The 15,208-nt window shown below is 42.7% G+C and overlaps 1 protein-coding gene across 3 annotated transcripts in view; it reads right to left on the bottom strand.

The window, feature by feature from the left end:
* Nucleotides 1-15,208, bottom strand: part of si:dkey-246i14.3 (ephrin A4) — a 32,644-nt gene that overhangs the window by 13,087 nt on the left and 4,349 nt on the right. For all 3 annotated transcript variants that reach the window (XM_061289011.1, XM_061289009.1, XM_061289010.1), the window contains exons 2-3: nt 3,603-3,901; nt 1,693-1,761 (exon numbers count right to left, since the gene is read on the bottom strand). In XM_061289011.1, the coding sequence (XP_061144995.1) occupies nt 1,693-1,761; nt 3,603-3,901 (368 nt within the window). The remainder of the gene's footprint in view (nt 1-1,692; nt 1,762-3,602; nt 3,902-15,208) is intronic.

Raw genomic sequence — 15,208 nt, 5'->3', positions numbered from 1 at the left:
ACCTTGGTCCAATGTCGCCGTGGACGTCCTTCAAACTCGCAAATGTGTGTACGAGGGAGGTGATTGCTGGCAACGGAGCAACCCGGCACGGAATTGTCTGCACAAAAATGCATTTCGGGGGACAAGTGATTGTGTTACTACGGGACACACACACACACCAACGAGAAAAGTGCCGGGAGGGAGAATTTGAACACAGCACCTAATGAACATCCAGAGACCCTTCAACTCTCCTTCCTCCCCTGGCTCATCCATCTTTTGCGTCTCTCTCTCTCTTTCTATCAGCCCAGAGAAGTGTCTTAGCGAGCGCATCCGACACGAGGGCGGAGTTGGGAGACACTTGGGCGCGCCCAGATTAGTTTTGCTCGGCTAGCGAAAGATCATAAAAAAAAAAAAAAAAGGGGGCGCGCAAGACAGAAGCAAGGGGAGGATTAGTGCCACTTGAGGAACGACAGACGAGCGGAGGAGAGAGAAAGAAAGAAAGGGAAAGATGGGAAGCCACAAATTTAGTCGGGATTAGTTTGGGTTAAGGGACAGGATGAGAGAGAGAGACGGAAAAAAAAAAAGCGGGAGATTCACTTAAGTTGGTGTGATCCCATGCACACTAAATGGACATTTCATTAGGTACACGAAACACAATCCAATCAAATAAAACAAGTTATCTAACTTTTTTTTTTTTGCTAATAAACGCCCACAACAATCATCAGGAGACAATTCCAAGCTTCCTCTTTATTCTACTATTTTTTCTCCCATTTAATGACGAGTAATAGAGTGATTTAGAATTTAGTGACCTTTGCCCCGAGTGCCCCGGGTCCAGTCCAGGATGAAAAACCCCCTGCAGATAGCACTGGGATGGGAACTGGGACAGACGTCTCACACACACAACCAAATTAGATCACCAAATGGCACGCAATGGGGTCCGTGTAAGAACCAAGCCACACACATGAACTAGTGGCGCAAGGATTCCCACAGCAAGACCCGGGCGACATTGGCAACCCGAAGGGGCAGCTCAGTGGACTGGAAGACTAACATTACTCCAGGCGGGCTCTGGATTAGATCAAGTCCAGGAATTTCACGCTGGGAGATGGAGAGCAGGGGAATGAAGGTGACAGCCAATGAGGAAGGGACGGGGGGGAAAAAAAAATCCAATTACAGCCTTTGCGTACTGTATTGCCGATTTTTCGTGAGTGATTATTTTCATGGCTTTTTACGATATACAGGTAAATTAGAATTCAGAGTTGCACATCTTGAGTGTAGTACCACATTGTGCCACAAAAACGCTGAGCAGCACTGAGGTCTACTGGAAGAATGCTGCTTTCCATTAGCCCTTCTATGGTGTTTTGCATTATATGTTAGCATTAAGCTAAAACAATCAAGTTAGGGTTTGGTTACACCATCTGGAAATGGCAATGACGGCCCGAGTTTTTATTTTTTTTTGCTTGCAATTTAAAATAAACAAGTCCGATCGCTTTTCTGTTGAGGTATGACTGGAGAGAAAAGGAAAAAGCTTGAGGAAACAAAACAGTCGGACAGGTAACGAGGAAATGAGGCCGACAGTTGCACAAAAAAAGAGCCCTGATAGTAGAAATACTGTATGGAAGGCAGAGGTGGTGGCAAAGGAGGGGAGAGGGGAGTTCAGAGGGAGCGAAAAAAACCATGAAAGGCAGGAGCTGATGAAAAGAGGCGCGCACTCACCGGTCTCGCAGCACACGGTGACGCGCAGCTTCATACACGGCAGCGGCGGGCCTTCATCTGCAGGCAGAGCTGAGCCACAACAACCAAGACGAGAGAGAGAGAAGTACTTCAGTGCAAGGCGCTAATGAAAATTTAGACCTCCCCTCACACTTTCTGAATCGGGACAGCCGCGATTTATGCCTTATTTAATTATATTTTCACGTCTGAAAACAAACGTATTCAAATCCATCACGTAATGGTGAGTGAAGTGTAGAAGAAACAATCTTTGGCATGACACAAACTGAATAATTCACAAAAGTGATAAGCAGTGAAGCAGTTTGTGCGAGCGAGCGTGTCTATTTTTAGAGCGCTCTTATATTAAATGACAGGGTACGGCATTTAATAAAACGGAGAGAGGGTATTCTCTTTTTTAAATGCCAAATAGACACTTGAGTAGATACACCTGCAAAATACCAATACATCAAATATTCTTTGCAAAATGATTTTTTTTGTTTTCACAAAATAATAATACCACAATAACATCACAGACCCTTATAAAGTTTGGTGAGAAAAAAAATACTTTGGCGTATCTGGAACAGATTAAATAATTAACATGATCTCCTATGGAAAATGTTGCTCTGGTTTTGATACAAATCGGTTTTATTTTGACTTCCTGAGCCAGATTAATCACAGTTAAGATCCTTTTCTCGCTATGACACAATTTTTTTTTTTTTTTGGATGAACTTTTTAAGTCAACAGGCTGTATCATTTGAAGCCAAAGATGGCGGCCTGTGAGCCCTCACAGTGTGTGGGAGCAGACGAGCTGAGCCGGGCTCAGACTAGAGCAACTAATGGAATTAGTCTATCTAACACTATTGTTGTCTAATGCCTTTATATTGTGCCCAGTGGCGCACACTAAACACATGAGACACATATTTGGACCAACTTTATCACTCTTGTTGACTAAACACAAACACTCGGGAGCCCAAAGTGGTTCGATCCGGCGGAGGGGTGGTGGGGGGGACTACTTTCTATTGTTGCTATTCTCTGAAGGGGCGCAACAAGCACAATAGTCTTCGAATTGTGTGTGTACACAAAATATAGATGAATGTGGAGCCTGGCTTTTATAGTCCAACAAAGCTTTATAGTCAGGCTGACTACACGAGTAATTTATGTAAAGATGCTTTCTTTTTCTATCATCCCTTGCTTTTGTTGACTCTCCCTCCATTTTGTTTAACTGTCACAGAAGTGCTTACTGTAAAATGTTAAAACCAGATACGGTCAAACCTCAATTTACAACTTGACATTTAAATTCCTCGCAAATTTTTCCGGTTAGCCGAAAACGGTATTTAGGATCGTATTTCTCTGTTCAATGCTTCAAATTGACATTTTGTGGCCCTTCAGTTTCTCAGTGTGTCACTTTTGCACACCATGTATTCTCTTCACTTCTTTTATTCCTCGTCTTGTCTCACGTCCACCCACTTCTCTTGCTCGCACTGACACGAGTCGTCTTAAAAAGGAAAGTTGGGGGGGAGAAAAAGAAAAAAAAAAAAGGTTTTACAGCTGTCAAAATGTCCGATCGGGTTGAAGAATGGGGGAAAATCAGAGGTGGCTAGAATACAGTGAGAAAAATTTATAAGAATATTATAAAAACATTTTTAATTTTTAGGGGTTAACTGATTTTTGACATACGACGTGATTTTGTTCTTTTCTAATCCTTCAAACATTCCCTGTATAGCTTTCATAAAGGGGTTCCTCAAGTTAAAAACAAACTGAGAAACTTAATGGGCTGTAATAAGCGTTACAGGTTATCCAAGCATGGCATATTTCCGTGAATGGATCAGCAAGCCTCAAAGTGGTTCTAAACAATGGCAAGCCTTCATGTGTCTTGGATCGGTGCCCACGCGCAGTCACACACGCATGGTACTCACAGCTATAATAGTAGTGGCGCCCTGGCAGAAACTCAAACCCCAGCGAGAACGGGGTGAATCTTTGGATCTTCTCCGAGAAGCGCACCGAGCCGAACGGGGCGAAGGGGGTGTTGCATTCCCATCGCTTGATGGCCACCGGCGTCTCCACGCAGCCTTGGAAGGTGGCCTCCTCTGTTAGATAGAGGGCCAGCGTCTCCGGCTGCTTGGGGCCCAGCGTCTGCTGGCTGGGGTAGTAAGGGCAGTAGAAGTCCAGGTAGTCGTTCAGGTTCACCTGGATGGACAGTTCGCCTGCCGTTAACCTGGAAAAAAGATCGATAAAAAACAGATTATTAATATTACAATTTATAACTTGACCAAGTTCAAGTATAACTGATGCAAAATGATGAGCAATAATTTGCCAAGAGAGAGGTAGTAACAGTCGGTAGCAAGGTACGAGCAAGCTAGCTAGCTAGGTTCACTTTTAATTCAGTCTCAAGGAGTTAATTAACTGAAAACAATACTCAAAATATGAAATCATTTTATCGCCAAAGTCAATCAAGGAAATTTACTCAACGGCTACCGAATTCTAGAATTTTTTTATTTCAAATCCGACATGTTTCACACGTAGGCTAATTGCTAAACCTTAAAAAAAGTAGCATTATCTAAAAAGGGTTTATTTTTGCACCTTTCGCATCACAAGACCTAAAAACTAATCATTTGTTGAAGTAATTTAGTAGTGCCAAAAATTTTGATATTTTTGCGACTTTTGGTACAATGAGCCTTAGACGACTTAAAATATTAGTAGACCTAGCAAAGGTTAGCTTAGCACGGTTAAAATTATATTCTTAATTTTTTTTTTTTTTCTTACACTGTGATGCTTTTGGCACAATTCATTTATTTGCCTCATTTAAGTGCCCTAAGCAGGCTTTCTTTTTTTTAAATTTCTCAAGCTGCTCGCCAGCTAAGGCCCACCTCAAATACCAAAAATCCACTCATAGTGCATGTCTATGATTTGACCTACTTATTACATGTCATTTGAAATCAACAGAGTTCTTATTTTCAGAATCATGTCTGCCCATCTGAATCTTATGGATCATTCTCCCATGCAATTTAAAATCAATACGGATCTTGCTTTTGGCACCGGCCCCATTATCCCTAAAAGTCTGATGGGAGACCAGTTGGAAATTGTGAGCGGTCAAGCGCTGGAAAGAAACATGTAGCAATTTGAATCGCAGCCGAGAATGTCCCTTCTCGCTCTTGTGCCACATATCACTTAAAATCAATAGGGAGTTTTTTTTTTTTTGGAGCTTTGGCATTGTGGAACGATCCCTCAAGTCTGCAAAAAGGTCGGTTGAGAACTGGCACAATGGACTGAGACTTCTCTCAGACACTTACACAGTGTAATAGGAGACTGAATGGAAAGAGAAAGCAATTAAGAAGATAAAGGGCATTCAGGGATTCCTAAATGCTTGGTGAAATGTTGAAACCTCCGGCTCAGTGATGGATTTTTTTTTTTTTTTTCCTCCCAGCACAAATGAGACACTAGCATGTTGGAAGGTAATATTTTAGAATTACTAGTGACGCTTAAACACGTCAGTGCTAATCATGAACTCTGAGAGGAGTTCAAGAGCAACAACAACAACAACAAAAACCTGTTGGGCTTGCTTCAACCTGTACAATGGCGATAAGCGCAGACATGATTGACATGCACAAGCACACCTTCCGTCGAGGTTGACTGGCTTTCGGCACAATAACAACCCGTGGACAAGACGGTATCATTAGAACAGAAGAGGTGCATAATGCAGCGCAACCATTCCTGCCTTCCTGTCAGTTACAGCATATTAAAGAGTTGCCCGTGTATAATCTAATACGGACCGAGACCAGGGTGAAGGAAGCCGGCGAGGAATAAGAAAGGTTGAGAGTGAAAAACACAAACGGGAAACGGAAAGTCATGGCGAGAGCTAATGAGAGGGATGAGTGCTTGTTGATTCTTGCACAATAAATAAATAAAATAGCATAAATAAATAAATTAAATAAATTAAATAAATTAAATAAATTAAATAAATTAAATAAAATACACGTACCAAAAACTCAGTCGTGCAACCTGACCTCATTGGTGCATTTGTGCTCATACTAGTAAAAAAAAAAAAAAAAAAAAAAAAAAGAAACTCCGATACTACAACACCGATACCACTTCACCAGTCTGATATATACCTTCTGAGTGAGAGCCATGGGGACTTATTTTAAGTTAAACATGGATAACATGACTTTTAGCCGAGTGAAAATGGTGTTCTGCAAAATGATCAACTACGCTCGGGCGATGACCTCGGCGGCTGCAGCATCGGGCCATTTAGGAATAAAATCTTCTCAGACTCTGCATCCTGGATAAATTGCGTCCTCGGGTACAGAGCGGTGTCAGGAAATCAATTGATTTGCATTTGATTAGCAACATTGCTAAGCATTAAAAAAAACACCCATCCATCTATTTTGTATACCGTTTGTGGATGAACGAAATCGGAACCGACCTTGGACTTATTCACATGTCAATCTCAGGGCACAGAAACTGAAAACTATTCACTCTTCCATTCACACCTCTAGGCGATTCTGGACTTCACTTTTGACATAGACACGTTCGCCGTATGCCAAAACCTCTAATTAGGAAGGCAGAATAAAGTGAGCATGAACCAACAGGTATGACAACAAAAAAACCCAAAAAAATTTAAGCGTTTTAATTAGCGACCACAGACAGTCTACGAGTGCCGACGATCAGACAGAGGGCGGAACAGCCAAGTGGAAGACTTTAATTAGTCTTCTCTTCGCAAGGAGAACACGAGGGCGGAGAAAAAAAAAAAAAAAGAAAGAAAACAGAGACAGTCCGGATGCAGCTCGTGAAGGGTCAGGTCTGTCAGTGGGAGCCTTTATAGAGGGGTGACAGAGCGGAGGAGAGAGGGGGCGCAGGGAGTCAGCGAGGAGGAACAAGAAGCATGTGGGGGGCGACTTGAGTACTTGAGGAAAGGACAGCACAGAGAGCTCCTCTGCTTTGCTCCTATAGATACAAGAAAAATTCGAGTGATTCTTAAAAATTCTTGTGCTATAGTCAAAAAAATGATGCATGCTAGCAATTATAGCAACAACATGGCGTACTGATGTCAACCTGTCAGCCATCTTTCTTTTCTCGTCCTCAGCGGGGGCCAGCTAGGTTGGCGACCGGCCTAATTACACTCGGCTCAGCGGTGACAGCACAAGATGGGTGAAAACATGCTTCCAGCAGTTTTGATATAATTGTGACAAAACTGACATTTGCAAAAGACCGCATCATCCTCATTCACGCATGCCGAACATCGTCCGAGTGCGGGCTAAAAATATTCAGCAGTGAAAAAGTGCGAATCCCCAAGCAGAGGCCGCTTTTCGTGCTTATGTGCTAAAGTTAAAGCTCGTGTGGAGACTCGGTGGCGCCGTGGTCAAGAGGGGGTGGAGGGACTGACTAAACTCGAGGCTCCTTGTGGTCACTGAGGCATCGCTTCAAAAGTATGCGATGGTGGACGCGGGTTACAATATATTATGCTAGCAACTGGCTAGCATGACGACAGCGATGCCTTGAGATGAGGAAAAAAAATATTCAATATGGTTTTGACAACCCCAAGCTGACATTCAGAAAACAAAAAACAGAGAAATCCACTTTGTGACTTGATTCGAGGAGCAAATTTCTCATTTCGTGGAGTAGTTTTGTGGCTGATAACAAAACAAAAGAGACACGACACTTCATTTTGACTCCGTTGCGATCAAATCAAATAAATGATTATAACCATTCCTTGTTCTAATCATTTTAGGACTGATTGGAATGAACTCGTCGTGAATTACCGGCTCCCTCCTGTTAGCAATTTCTCAACATCTAAACCCTTCATTAGTGAGATATGAAGTGACCTTGAGAACTTTGAACAAATTTAAACATAATAATCTTCAGATAGAAAGAAAGCATTTCTTTTTTTTGTGGGACAATCAAATTAAGAGTCAATTAACTCGGGAATTCTCCCCGGAGATTTTAGAAGGCGTCAAGGTCAAAGCTAACTATCGTAGCATTTTTAGCTAAGCCAGAAACTGAAGCGGGGTCCTCGCCATTCATCCGCAGGAGGCTGAAAACAAAGCGAAGGGATTAAGCAGGTGGCGAGCCTTCAAGCGAGCTACAATTTCATACGACACAATCCCTACAGTGATTATGCGGGGCGGTGCCACCAAATCACATCAAACTTGTTTTCTCCAAGGTCGTGACACACATCACGCCCCCCCAAAACAAAGCGGAAATGTTAGAACCACAAAAAATGCTGCTGGGTTTTGATAGCCACCCAAAAATTTTGGTTTTATACTCATTTGGTTCATTCTTAGTAGGGGAAAAACAAATTCAACGTTGGGAAAGTGAAAAAGAGGAATCCTGCTCAACAGGATTTCCTTCATGGGAATAACAACTGTTGCAGAATCGGAGAAGTATCCCGCTCGATTTCCTCTGCAGTGTTTCTGTACATTCGTAAATGGGAGTAGAATCAGGTCAACCCCGCCTCCCCTCTTATCCCCCCCACTCTGAGCCTTCGCCGAGCCCAAACACCCGTGTTGTGTCTAACCTGGTGCTTACGCCCAACCACGCGCACAAACAAGGAACTCACCCCCCCGCCTCGGACCATCTGCGGACCCCCTGTTGTTCAACCTCCTGCAAAGCTGGACGAAAAAAATCTCTCGGCGTAAGCCCCGCCCGTTCCCAACATGCACGCCTTCGTAAGATTCTTAGCTTGACCCAGTGAGACAATCACAAAGTCTTTCCTGTTTTTTATCCCGACACCACTTTTCCCATCAAGGTTGACGGGAAGTGTGTTTATGCCGTGTTCCTGGAATCCAAAAATGTCGGAAGTACCAGTCATCCGATTGGGAAAGTGCGCTGCTCCAAGTTGAAGGTCACAGTTCGCAAAGCTGGAACAAACAATGGCCAAGGAGCGAGGGTAGGCAAAGTGGAGGCTGCGAGCCACTTGTGGGCCCAGTTAGTTTTTCAAACAGGCCTTTTTTTGTTTTTTTTTAAATTGAATCATTAAAATGATCTTATTTAACAATTGTCTAATTGGAATTTATTGTAATGCAAAAACAATTTTTTTTAAAAATATTTATCCAGCCTTAGCTTTGTTTTTAAAATAAATATTGTGTGGCCCATCAGCACAAAAGTTAACACCCCCATGTTATAATCAAGTCTAATAATAATCATCATTTCTAATAAATCATCATCAAGTCTAATAAACAAATATTATATTTCTCTTTCGTTTCACACCGATTGCTGTTTTTTTTTTTCATTTTAACTGGAACAAAACATGCTTTTTCCTACTTTCCCCCAGCCTTGAACGCAGCACTACACTAAATCAACCGGCACACATAACGTCTTTGTTGTACGGAATATGATGCCGTGGCACTCACTACGTCGATTTCAAGCCTTGGAGAAGATCTTATTTTCTGCTTGTTGTTCATTCTGTGCCACTCAGCAGCATATCACAAGTGAGGAAAATGTCATATTCCTACTTGCCATCAGTATCAAAACCAACCCATCAGGAGCATTTTGATACGGCTACAGGTGTCCGCAAACCACAAGAGCCACTCTCACTATCTGTGTGTGTGTGTGTGTGTGTATGGTCAGGCCTAATCTCACTTTTCCAGCTCCAAAAAGATTTTACCCACTCTGTGATGTAAATAGGCTGGCAGTCTTTCAATTGTTTCAATTTTCACAGTTTGACCAGAGCATTGCGAGCCCACGTGACCCCGGCCCAGCAATAACTGCTGCTTTATTTCACTTCCAATCCAACAAACAAATAAAGTTCGAGAGAAGTGTTGGAGCTGTGGACAAGCAAGGGGGGTTAAATAAGGTCAGATGTGCCGTTACCAGGACAACAACCGATCGAGAGCCGGGATGGGGGGCCCGAAACAAAACCCCGCCCATACACCTTACTCGTCTTCTATCTTTGCCTTCTTACAAGCGACCGCCGGAAAGCCCAAAGCTCAAAGTAATAAGCACACGTTGTAGAAACGAAAGTAAAAATCATAGAAGACAAGTCGGAACAAATTGAGTGTTAACACAAGCAAGTCTTAAATATGTTCAGGTAAAAATAAAAGAAGAAGAAACTATTATATGGAGAGTGAAGCAAAATAAAAAAAATACAGTGGCTAATCGGAAGTTAAGCACGTTAGCATTTTAGCATAAACACGGTGAAAAAGGACACGACCAATGGCTGGAAATTTTTGACTCGTCTGAGAATTCCACTAAGTAGGTCACACGTCCGATAACAGACAACGACATTCTCGCGCCGCATTTTTTGTTTTCATCTGCAGGACTCAAAGGTCAAAGCACCGACGCGACCTTCCTGTTTCACTTTTTGTGGTAGTAACAAGTCACAAACTGGAGACAAAAGCGAGGCTACGTAAATGCAACACATAAAATTAAAAAAATTAAAAATATACAAACATCATAAGACTGAAGTGCAGCTCGACCCCCACCAAGAACTAAAAAAAGACGAGGCAATATGCCGAAACACGTTTCCACACCGCATGCGCTCAAATTCCTCAAATTCCACGTGGACTATGCAAACACCTCGCCGCTTTCCAGCTGAGCCAAAACATCCATCAGCACACTTATCATTGGCCCATTTCAGACTTTTTGGTAACAACAGAGCCCCCTGTCAGCAATCAATAAAGGCCGATTGGGAAAAAAAAATACTTTCACTCGAGTCGAGAGATTCCCCAATGAGAGGACGGCCAGCCCGTCGGCCGGTCCAGACATGTCGAGAAAATGCGTCCTAATAGAAGCAACCGCTCTGAATTATTTAGACTCAGGCAAGGAGAAGATCCAGGGCGAGACCATTGGGCACGTGAGTCAATAAAATAACACTTGGACACCTTCCAGTTCCTTTGACTTGTCTTGAATGCTTTTCTGCAATATTTTTAACTTTGGTGCAACTACCAATTAAAAGTCAAATGTGATTCTCCTCCCTCCGCATTCCTTTTGAGTCATTTGCTCCGAAGCAATTGTGGCATTCCAAAGTAGGACAATCCAGTTGAATTGGAAGGCAAAGCAAACCAAGAAGAATTCTCTGTGTTTAGCACACAAGGGTTGACTTTAAATTGTAATATCACTAATCACCACTAGATGGCAGACATTGCTTTTCAATATATTCCCTTCGGTCGTTTTCTTTTGTGCAGAATTGGAATGATTTGGATGTCCGTAATAATATTACCATTTCGAATGAAAGGTGCCGATTTAATTTCATCGCAAAGTCGGCATCTGGTTTAAAATGCATCGCAATGGTTACGATATAAGCAGAATGTAATTATTACAGATTTGCTTGACTACGCTACAGCAGTTCTACTTTAGTCACTCGCAACACGGTTCCTTCAGCCGTCACTTTGAGACGTTACTTCACCTTCTCGCTTCTCTCCATTGCCTCTTCCACTCCCCCCCTCCTCTTCTGTGTTTATCTAAGCACTTTCACGGTCACTGCTCTGGAATCCCAAGAGCCCAAACTGGCCCTCAGCCTTGCCTCCCTCCCTCCCTCGCAGCCGTTGCACGCTTCTTTCCGCGTCTCCATCTTTCTCCGTCACAACTCTTAGGCGTCATAGCGGGCCGCACATTCCGGGTGCGGAAGGTCGCCCGGATAGCCCCCTCGGGGCACTCGGCTTTGTCCTGTTCTAGTCACGCACAGCTGCCCACCTCGCTCCCGCGACCCCACGAGACGCAGCTACAGTACATTTCATGCTAGACAGTAACAAATTGTTTTTGCATTTTTCACATTATTCATAATTGATATATTTTAGCTTGCATTTTATAAAATATTGATATTTATTGATTTCAATTTTTCATTACTCGCTTTATAACAAAGTTGAATGGGCATTATATACTTTTCCTTTATGACAAGTTAAATATATATTTCACGCAATTTCTTGATTTTGTCGAATTTTGCATACAAGCAGGAACTGAACAGATTTTTACAGTGTGTCACTGTGCTGGCAAAGTCTGATTAGTTTGTCCTAATTTTGGTAAATTTTAGAATAAAAAAAAAAAATAGATTACCAAATATATATATTCAATAAAAACGATAGAGAGAAAATTAGTTTACAGAAAAAAAAAAAAATCTGTGATTTATGATAAATATAAAATGCTTTCTAAAAACGTTTTCATTCCAATACCAAAAAATAAAAATCTTACATCTGCTTCCTTGAAAATCAGTACGATTTTGGCATTTTACACATGATCAGCGACCTAATAAAAGCATGGCAAAGGCTAGATAACAAAAACAGTGCATTTTCACTACAGAAAATAGTCTCATCTGGTCAACATGAGGGGTCCTGGCTGGTGGGACCTCGAATGAGGTTCTCCGGTGTCACCATGGCAACAAAAGACATGCCTTTCACCTCATTTCAAAACAATACACTTGCAGAAATTTCAGGTCGAGTACAACATTTTGTCGCTCCAACCAGATGCCTTTCTCTGCCCCTGAGCATTTCGGGAAGGCCTGGCGGAGACTTGCGACACAATGGGAGGGGGGGGGGGGGGGAGGGGGAGCATTGAGGAAGGAAGCGGCGGGCCAGGGTCAAGGGGAGCCATGCAGACACCCGCCTCACGTAGCGCTGGATCGGGATTATGTGATTAATTTGGGATTAAAGATGACTGACTGGCTGCTTCTTTAAGTAATGAACCATGATGACCCAAAATTACAAGATTGACACAGAGGGATCACAATGTACGTTGAAAAATTTACGACAGAGCCAAGCGAAGAAAAAAAAAAAACGTGTTCAAAGATCTTGCTCCGAGTGAAACGGGATTTGTGTTTCTTGTCGCTGGGTGTATTTTCAATCCAACACGCACTTTTTAATTCACACGCTCAATCTGCGTTTCTACTTTTGGAAGCACAAGGAGTTTCATTTCCAGTTGAATAGAGGAGCAATGAGATTCATGAGTTCTTTCGCTGCCGAGTTGGGACGAGGCTTAAAAAAAAAAAACATTGCTGCTTGAAACACTGTCAATTACAAAAAGAGGAGTTACGACTAGCGTGCTTACTTTAAAAAAAAAAGAATCACAGACATTCGGACTGCCCTCCATTGTCGGAGTGTGTGTGCGTGTAAACAGGACAATGCCACCATTGGCTACGTGCATCTTCATGCCACACCTTTAGATGAGGATTGTGTGTGTGTTCGCTCCCCACGCCCGTTGCTGACAGTGATAATAATGGCGGCTGACATCCTTTCTTGCCTCTTTGGCTCTCACCTCATCACCACGTCCCCCCCCCAGAGGCCCTCTGGAGCTCTTTGGGGACGTAAAATCTGTTGACTCCTTCCCTACCGTGCTTTCCTTACCGCATTCGCCATCCCTCGCCGCGGATGGTTTTACTCACATGTGTGTGTACTCATGCGTGCGAGGCGTTGAGATGAGAAAATTTGACAATTGATGAGATCACATGAGCCAGGATTATCGGTCAAAAGCATGATTTATAATGAGTCATAAATATTTGAGTTTACTTGGTAAAGTCTCAAACATGCATTTCTGGCACATGGATTTTAAAATGTAAAAAGATGCCATTACCAAAAATATAAATGGAATAAAAATGTGAATTTAAAAGAGAGCAAAATTGTTACTCCCATATGGCAGAATAGCGCAATCAAATATTTAAATTCATTTTCAATTTTTCTATCGTTCCGTTTTAATTCGGGCACGATGGCAAACACGTGTGGTAAAATCATTCTGGCTGCACTCGTGTGCCGCGCCCGGGTCGATACTAATTTAATTTCTGTCTCGGAAAGTCTTGGGTCGTCTCCCGACAGGACCTCTGAGCCCGGCCAACGAGGCGCGAGCGTGACGGAGTTAAATCCGCCCCCCCTCACATCCTCGGTGGCTCAACACAGTGCCGCGTTACAACCGAGCTACACTTGATTGACTTTCCGTATCCTCGCGCCAAATCCTAATTGCGCTGGGGTTCGTCGGAAAGGAATATGTGTGACACGTCGAGCAATGGCGGCGAATGAAGACTCACAAACCACAACCTCCCGCCTCGTCGCCTACAAACAATGCCGCGGCCATTTTGCGCCAAAGAGTCATGTGCAGCGTTAGCGGCACTTCACTAACACAGATAGCAACGAGAAAGCTACGTATGGTCATTTTGATTAATTAGCTTTGATTTTTTTTTACTCCTACGGTGTGATTTGGAATCGGAAAGCACTTCTAAAACGATTTTTCAGCAAGCTTAACAGAAACTAGGATGTACTTAAGCAAACTAGCCTTTTCAACCCATCTTTTTCAGCAAATATTTGCTCAATGCAATCTGAATACTAAAGCTGCTTTCCAGCCAATTGGAATCATTTGTTGGAGTAGACAGCGAGAAAAAAAAAAAAAAGCACAAGAAATTGGCAGTGCGAGACCTCGTTGCGCAATCTGCAGGCCAGAGTCCAAAACCTCGCCGAGTGTCTCCTCCTTTTAATTCTCCAGTCACACCTTAACGAGCTGAAACAAGACCATGACCTAGCTGTGGGTTGATCTCCACAACATTGGCAGAAAGGCAAAGTTTGTTTATTTTCATCCAGTATCACTATCACACTCTGTGATGAGTCTGAAGATTCGTATCAGTCGAGTTCAGGACCTCTACCAAGGCCAAAGATTAGTCCCAAATTGTACTATGGGGTGCAAACATCTTTTTTTCCGGGACAGTTTTGAACACAACTGATTTTATAGACTCAACATGTATTCTTCAATGACATGCACTTCGGTTCAAGTCCGGATTTCAGTCATAATAATTTGTATAATTTATAAGGGATGGACGAGTACTGATGCCAGGTATCGTATTGGAGCTTTATTTCAAGAAATCGGCACTCTTGTGAGGGTTTTAAAATCAGGAACTGGTAATTAGAAATAAAAATAGTCCTTAAATTCACACAATTTTAAGGGAAATTGCTAGATTGGGATATAAAAATCAGAAATTATCTCATTGTTTTTTGGGGGAAATATCTATGAAAAGTACAGGTAGTATCGGTACCCAGTATCGGTACTGTTTACAGCTCAAGAATTGCATACTGGGATCTGTCTGAGGAAAAGAAAAAAAAGATCATTATGATTACTACAATTAATTTGATCATCATAACCAAAATATGGTCACCCTGATTCATTCCAGTGTGTTTTCAATTCTGCAACAAAAATATAAATCTATTTGCACCTTAATCCGGACCAGCAACAAAATGCGGCCTTCCTCATCATCTACCAAGCTTCCCTGTTGGAGGTAAGCCACAAAAGCCCCCTACAAAAAACCCCAACAAGAACAAGTTTGCCTTCATTCCAAGCTGTAATCACACTCGCATCTGCAGTCCGGTGGGTCACATGCAGAAGTGGCCTCAATTTGCAGACGACAATGCGACACAACCACTACAATCACATCTCATCTTTTGTTTTCCCCAAAAGCAAAGCCACCCACAGTGCGTCAGCGCGGATAACACACTGAGTGTACGGCGACCGCAAACACACAAAGCACATTTACCAACGACAGATAAGCCACACCATCACGCTGCCTCGGCTCAGGGACGGAGCTCAGCGGCCAGACAATCAGGCACGGATGCAGACCTTG

The sequence above is a fragment of the Syngnathus typhle genome, linkage group LG10 (genome assembly GCF_033458585.1).
Source record: "Syngnathus typhle isolate RoL2023-S1 ecotype Sweden linkage group LG10, RoL_Styp_1.0, whole genome shotgun sequence".
In the NCBI taxonomy this organism is placed as follows: domain Eukaryota; kingdom Metazoa; phylum Chordata; class Actinopteri; order Syngnathiformes; family Syngnathidae; genus Syngnathus; species Syngnathus typhle.
This window is presented reverse-complemented; position numbering and strand designations above follow the sequence as displayed.